We start from the raw sequence: 7,902 nt of genomic DNA, 5'->3' as shown, positions 1-7,902 counted from the left end.
TTTTTCTTAAATATTATTAATTTCTCCAATTAAATTAAATATCAAAAAAATCAAAATGTTATTTGAACAATTACAAAAAGCGAATTACCTACACAAAAAGCTGAATAACAGTGTAGTTAATTTTGAGACAGCTCCAAAATGTTTAAATAAGAAATTTATTTTTTATTTTTTGTAACTTTTTTTTACCAACCATTTATTTAACTTACTTTTTTCCTTTTTAAAAAGTATTATTTCCATATAATTTGCTTAAAGTAAAACTTTTGCAAGGAAATCTGAATATCACCTAAACAATAAATATGATTTGGATCAAATACAAATTAAATTAAACTAATTCATGACTCACTAATTTTTGTATAAAAATTATGAATTGCTTTCATTCTCAACATTTTATTTTTCTTCTAATGATTACTTTTAAAAAAATTAGCTCCCTGAGAGCGATTCATTAATAAGCCCAAAATAATAGCCTTAAACCATTCAACATACAAATGTCTATTCTCAGGTGCTAATATTTATTCAATCATCAAATATTATAAATAAATAAATTTAGTATCTTTAATTTTTTATGGGTTTTTCTTAAATATTATTAATTTCTCCAATTAAATTAAATATCAAAAAAATCAAAATGTTATTTGAACAATTACAAAAAGCGAATTACCTACACAAAAAGCTGAATAACAGTGTAGTTAATTTTGAAACAGCTCCAAAATGTTTAAATAAGAAATTTATTTTTTATTTTTTGTAACTTTTTTTTACCAACCATTTATTTAACTTACTTTTTTCCTTTTTAAAAAGTATTATTTCCATATAATTTGCTTAAAGTAAAACTTTTGTAAGGAAATCTAAATATCACCTAAACAATAAATATGATTTGGATCAAATACAAATTAAATTAAACTAATTCATGATTCACTAAATTTTTTTTTTAAAAATTGTGAATAGTTTACATTCTCTACATTTTATTTTTCTTCTAATGATTACTTTAAAAAAAATTAGCTCCCTGAGAGCGATTCATTAATAAGCCCAAAATAATAGCCTTAAACCATTCAACATACAAATGTCTATTCTCAGGTGCTAATATTATTCAAATATCAAATATTATAAATAAATAAATTTAGTATCTTTAATTTTTTATGGGTTTTTCTTAAATATTATTAATTTCTCCAATTAAATTAAATATCAAAAAAATCAAAATGTTATTTGAACAATTACAAAAAGCGAATTACCTACATAAAAAGCTGAATAACAGTGTATTTAATTTTGAAACAGCTCCAAAATGTTTAAATAAGAAATTTATTTTTTATTTTTTGTAACTTTTTTTTACCAACCATTTATTTAACTTACTTTTTTCCTTTTTAAAAAGTATTATTTCCATATAATTTGCTTAAAGTAAAACTTTTGCAAGGAAATCTGAATATCACCTAAACAATAAATATGATTTGGATCAAATACAAATTAAATTAAACTAATTCATGACTCACTAATTTTTGTATAAAAATTATGAATTGCTTTCATTCTCAACATTTTATTTTTCTTCTAATGATTACTTTTAAAAAAATTAGCTCCCTGAGAGCGATTCATTAATAAGCCCAAAATAATAGCCTTAAACCATTCAACATACAAATGTCTATTCTCAGGTGCTAATATTATTCAAATATCAAATATTATAAATAAATAAATTTAGTATCTTTAATTTTTTATGGGTTTTTCTTAAATATTATTAATTTCTCCAATTAAATTAAATATCAAAAAAATCAAAATGTTATTTGAACAATTACAAAAAGCGAATTACCTACATAAAAAGCTGAATAACAGTGTATTTAATTTTGAAACAGCTCCAAAATGTTTAAATAAGAAATTTATTTTTTATTTTTTGTAACTTTTTTTTACCAACCATTTATTTAACTTACTTTTTTCCTTTTTAAAAAGTATTATTTCCATATAATTTGCTTAAAGTAAAACTTTTGCAAGGAAATCTGAATATCACCTAAACAATAAATATGATTTGGATCAAATACAAATTAAATTAAACTAATTCATGACTCACTAATTTTTGTATAAAAATTGTGAATTGCTTTCATTCTCAACATTTTATTTTTCTTCTAATGATTACTTTTAAAAAAATTAGCTCCCTGAGAGCGATTCATTAATAAGCCCAAAATAATAGCCTTAAACCATTCAACATACAAATGTCTATTCTCAGGTGCTAATATTTATTCAATCATCAAATATTATAAATAAATAAATTTAGTATCTTTAATTTTTTATGGGTTTTTCTTAAATATTATTAATTTCTCCAATTAAATTAAATATCAAAAAAATCAAAATGTTATTTGAACAATTACAAAAAGCGAATTACCTACATAAAAAGCTGAATAACAGTGTAGTAGAGGTTTTTTCTGCCTACTGATCTAAAAAAGCCCCGATTGTAAATTCTCTTTTATGGTAAACAAGAGTAATAACTAATAAAAATTTATGTAAAAATAATACTTGAAATATTTATTTTTATTAATTAGAATATTCTCCATAATATATTCATAGTATTTTATGATCATAAATTGATGATTTTTGAAAATTCCTTTTATCGTAATGAGTTTAATACACATCATTATTTTAATAAATTAAAAGCTTTTATTAAAATTTTATCACCACTCATTTTCTTCAAGTTTAAAATAAAAATGTTTGATTATGCTTCTTAAAATGTCTCTTATAATAAATAATCAAAGAAATTTTTATTTTTATTTTTTAAAATATCTGCAAAATCTTTAATTATGGAATTAATTTATTCATGTTGCTCATAATATATTCTTTATAATTGATGGTAATACTTGATGATTTTTGAAAATACCTAACTTGCTCAATTTATACTACTTTTTTTGTTTAATTAAAAGTTTCTATTAATATTTTATCACCACTCATTTTCTTCAAAGTTAAGAATAAAAATTTTTCAAACTATTTCTTAACATATCTCTTAAAAATTCTAACATTTTTTATAAAAGAAGCCAATTTAAATTAATTTTAAAGAGGTAATATTTTAATTCCTATGCAAAATAAAAACAGAACATTTATTCACTTCTATGCTCTTTAAAAAGTTTAACAAAGTCTTCAACTTAAAATTAAGTAAAAAAATATATTTACTTAATAATAAACTATGTTTGAAAAAAATATTTATTTCGTCAGATTGTAAATAGTAGATCAGCTAGTTATTAAAATTTTTAAAAAGTTGATTATAAAAGGCATCATTGGGCTTTTGATGAATTAATTCATTATAAACGTATTATTATAAATTGTTCTGGAAATTTTCTATTGAATTTAGATGAAATATACTAGAACATATATTTAATAAAAGAATAAATTAAAATGATATTGAAGTGTGACAAGAATAATATTATCCATTTATGAGGTCATGGGTGAACTTATTACTCTTTTGCTCTTTGCTTAGTGAGAGATTACTTATTTTATTACTATGTTCTATGTAGAAATAAACTTCTGATTACTAGATTAATAACTCCCAAGAAACAAGAAATAGATAAATGAATATATTTTCTTTTAAATATAAAGTTATGCTGCATATATAGACAAATTGATTTATAATTATTTCTATTTATGTATCATAGACATATTAGGTTCTTCGTTAAAAAAAATATTTATATGCAGAGCTTACGATAAATTCTGCTTTGTATTATTATCAGAACAGGAAATCTTAAAGATACATATAAAATACGCCAAAGATTTATAAATAAAAATAAAAAGAAAAACCAGAGAAAAAGATTTTTACTATAAAAGCGATTAATTAAAAAATTTAAAATAAATTCTTTAGAAAAAAAATTAATAAATAAATTTCATCTAAATTTGAAAATACTACTTTTCTAAAAAGAAGGAAAAAAGAAATAAAGCTAGATTCAAAATATTTTGAAAAATGGAAGTTAAACTTAGAAAATTCACAACCAAGGGTTAAGCACTTGTTGCTTCAGCCAACCTTTTCCATGAGGAAAAAAAGATTACATTCTCAAGGGATGAATGTAAGAACAAAATATAATAATTCGTTTTTCATTCATTTGAAGAATCAAACATTTAATATAATAAACAATAAATAATTTTTTTTCTATAATTTAATAAAGCTGTAGCAAATGACACTCTTGCTGTCTAAAATTAATAAGCAATTAGCGGATGGACTGCTATTTTCTCTTATCTCCTCTAGTTAAAGATTGATAGTCCTTTATTTGGTGATTTCTACTTTGTTTGCAACTAATTGAAGGTATTTATTACTTACTTTCCACTAAATAATTAAATATTTTATTCAACTATTTTATATTAAACTTATTAGAGTGGTAAAAGATAAGTAGAAGAAAATGCCTTAGAAAATTTGAATAAAATACTTTCTACCAGATAATTCTTAAGCGGAGTAAATTATTTATCTATTTTTTACTTTTTTCACAAGGAGAAAATATCATTTCTAAATTAATTAAAAATGAAAATTTCTATCAAATAGCTTAGATTAATATAAAATTATTTTAATATTTTTAGGAAGAACTTGGTGAAATTGATGTTATTGCTTACACTCGTGTCAGAGCCTTTGTTAAGGATCTTCCTTTCAGCATTAAGCGTTTTACCCATCTCCACGATTGGTTTGTTGCTGCTTAATCAACCTTAGAAGATGCTGTTAGCAAAGCTGAAACTTTCGTTGCTTAACCTGTTGTTAAGGAAAAGAAAGCTGCTGGAAAAAAACCAGAAGGCAAACCTGAAAAACCAGAAAAGGCTGAAAAAACTGAAAATCCTAAAAAGGCTGAAAAAACAGAAAAAGCTGAAAACCCTAAGAAGGCTGAAAAGGCTGAGAAAAAGGAAGCCAAAAAAGAAAAGGCTGAAAAACCTGCTGCTACTGAAGCTCCTAAAAAGGTAAACAATCTTTCTTAAAATATAGAATTAAAATTAGCAAAATATTAAAATACCTTAATTCAACATATAAGTTTAATATATTACTAATAATTAATTTACCAACTTACTTAATATATAAATAAAAGGCTCCTGCTAAAGTTGATACTATCGATCCTGCTTATAAGGAAAAAATTAACAATATTAGATTCGTTAGAAGCAATAAGGGTGAACCCGTTTTACCAGTAGATGGTTAAAGAAACATTTTGATCACCTCTGCTCTTCCTTACGTCAATAACGCTCCTCACTTGGGTACATTGATTGGATGTGTCTTGAGTGGTGATGTTTTTGCTAGATATTGCAGATCTAGAGGTTATAATACAATTTACATTTGTGGTACTGATGAATACGGTACTGCCACTGAAATGAAGGCTCTTCAAGAAAAGACTACTCCTGCTGAAATTTGTACTAAGTACTATAAGATTTAAAAGGATGTCTATGATTGGTTTGATATCGATTTTGATATTTTCGGAAGAACCACTACTGAAAAGCACACCAAGATTTCTCAAGATATTTTCTTAACTCTTCATAAGAATGGTTACATCAAGGAAGACATCATGCACCAAAGTTTCTGTGCTGCTTGTGATAAATTCTTAGCAGACAGATACGTTAACGGTACTTGCCCCTTCTGCTAACACGATGATTGCCACGGTGATTAATGTGATAAGTGTGGTAAACTCGTTAATCCTGCCGAACTCATCAATCCTAAATGTACAATTTGCAAGAATCCTTCTGTTATTAAAGAAACTAAGCACTGCTTCCTCGATTTACCTCAACTTGAAAAAGAAATCGACGAATTCATTGAAAAGTAAACACAACACTAAATTATTTCAACAATATTTTAAAGTAATTTTTAATAAAATAAATTTTAGGAGATCAAAGGAAGGAGATTGGAGTGATAACGCATATAAAACATCCAAGGCTTGGATTAAGAATGGTTTAAAATATAGATGCATTACTAGAGATTTAAAATGGGGTACTCCTATTCCTCTTGCTGGTTGGGAAAACAAGGTTATGTACGTATGGTTCGATGCTCCTATTGGTTATCCTTCCATTACTGCTAATTTGGTTGAAGACTGGGAAAAATGGTGGAAAAACCCTGAAAATGTTAAACTTTATCAATTCATCGGTAAGGACAATATTCCTTTCCACTGTGTCATCTTCCCTGGTACTCTCTTGGGAACTCGTGAAAACTGGACACTACTCAACTCTATGTCATCTTGTGAATATCTTTAATACGAATCTGGTAAATTCTCTAAGAGTAAATGCGTTGGTGTATTTGGTGATGACGCCTAAAAGACTGGCATTCCCGTTGAAGTTTGGAGATATTACCTTTTGATTAACAGACCTGAATAAAACGATACTAATTTCTAATGGAGTGACTTTGCTGCTAAGAATAACAACGAACTTCTTCCTAACGTTGGTAACCTTGTTCAACGTATTTTGAAATTCCTCTACTCTAAGTTAGAAAAGGTAAATTAGTGTTTAAATTTTATTAATTATCATTCTAAACTTGCATTTTTTATGAACAGAAAGTACCTACTTTAGATTTCAGTCTATTGAACGAAGAAGATAAGAACTGGTTAGCTTCTATTTGGAATTTGTTCCAACAATATCTTTCTCATATGGAAAAGGTAGAACTCAAGAGTGCTCTTAAGGTTGTTATGTAAATTTCTTCTGAAGGTAATAATTATATGCAAAAGAATGAACCTTGGAACAAGGCCAACCAAGAAACTGGTAGACACATTGTCTCATTGTTCGTTTTGGTCAACATCATTAGATTCCTCTCTGCCTTATTCGAACCTTTCATGCCTACTCTCAGTGCTAAAATTAATTTCATGTTGGGTTACGAAGCCAGAACCGCTAAAGATGAAAAGATCCTTGAATTTATCAGTTCTCAACCTGATGCTATCTCTGGTCTCCTTTCTCTTGTTCCTGGTGGATAAATCTTAAATGAACCCATTCCTATTTTCAGAAAATGTAAATAAATTTTGTAAAAGTAATAAGAAATTATTAAAAAACATTAATTAAAAAAATAGTGGAAGATGATGAAATTGAAAACTTCAAGTTATAATTCAGCGGTGGAAAGAAATTGTGATGAAAAATATAAAAATTTGACTACTATAAATAATAATTATTATTTAAAATTTATAATATAGAATTATATAAAAAAGTAAAATATAAAAATTATTTTAAAAACAAATTCTATATAATAACTCTACTTAATATAATTATTATTAAAAAATAACTTCTTCTTCATTACACTTATTACAATTTATTATTATATAAAAACTATTTTTCAATAAGATTAAAATAAAATTATTCAAATAAAAAATTAGCAAAATATTTAATTAATAAATCATATGCTAGTGTGAGTATTTAAGTTTTTGATAAAGCATATTTAATATTACCCTAACACCTCATAGATTAAAAAAAAACCTCACCATAATTTTTAGGATAAATAATGAAAATTTTCATAAAATGTGAAATATATATTTTGAGAATTATTTATGAAAATCCAAGGAAATTAAGGTGAGTGAAATTAAATTAAAAATGTCTGTAAAAATATAAATTAAACAAAATTAAATAAATTTAATAAGTTAATTTATTTTTGCTTTATTTTTAGAATAAAATTAAAATATTTTGCTTATAAACACACAAAATTTATTTTTAATGACATATTTTAAATAACAGATAGAAGAAAAAATTATTTATAAACTTACTGATTAATTGATTGATTAATTAATTATTTATTATTTTGTTAAAATAAACGTAACAAATTGAAAGTTGGGTAGCTGATTGAATATTTTATTATAAAATAAATACTATCTCTAATTGTTAAAAAATAAAATTTATATTTAATTTATATCGAATAAATTAATTAAAAATATTACTAATTAAAAAAAAATACATTTTATTAATCGAAGATTTTAATTTAAAAATTTTATTAGCATTTATTTAATTGATGATACG

General features: G+C 24.3%; 1 protein-coding gene across 1 annotated transcript; it reads left to right on the top strand. All coding sequences in view use genetic code 6, as the record gives it.

Moving 5' to 3' along the window:
• Positions 1-3,916: 3,916 nt before the first annotated feature.
• Positions 3,917-7,027, top strand: TTHERM_01145010 (methionine-tRNA ligase; the record flags this gene model as incomplete). Its single annotated transcript, XM_001026138.1, has 8 exons — positions 3,917-4,019; positions 4,119-4,255; positions 4,325-4,402; positions 4,525-4,893; positions 5,019-5,737; positions 5,802-6,402; positions 6,462-6,909; positions 6,969-7,027. 8 exons carry the CDS (start codon positions 3,917-3,919, stop codon positions 7,025-7,027), a joined length of 2,514 nt encoding a protein of 837 aa, XP_001026138.1.
• Between the last annotated feature and the right edge of the window lie 875 nt (positions 7,028-7,902).

The sequence above is a fragment of the Tetrahymena thermophila genome (genome assembly GCF_000189635.1).
Source record: "Tetrahymena thermophila SB210 genomic scaffold scf_8254049, whole genome shotgun sequence".
NCBI classification, from domain to species: domain Eukaryota; phylum Ciliophora; class Oligohymenophorea; order Hymenostomatida; family Tetrahymenidae; genus Tetrahymena; species Tetrahymena thermophila.
Note: the sequence above shows the minus strand (reverse complement) of the source record. Positions and strands in the feature narration are given on the sequence as shown.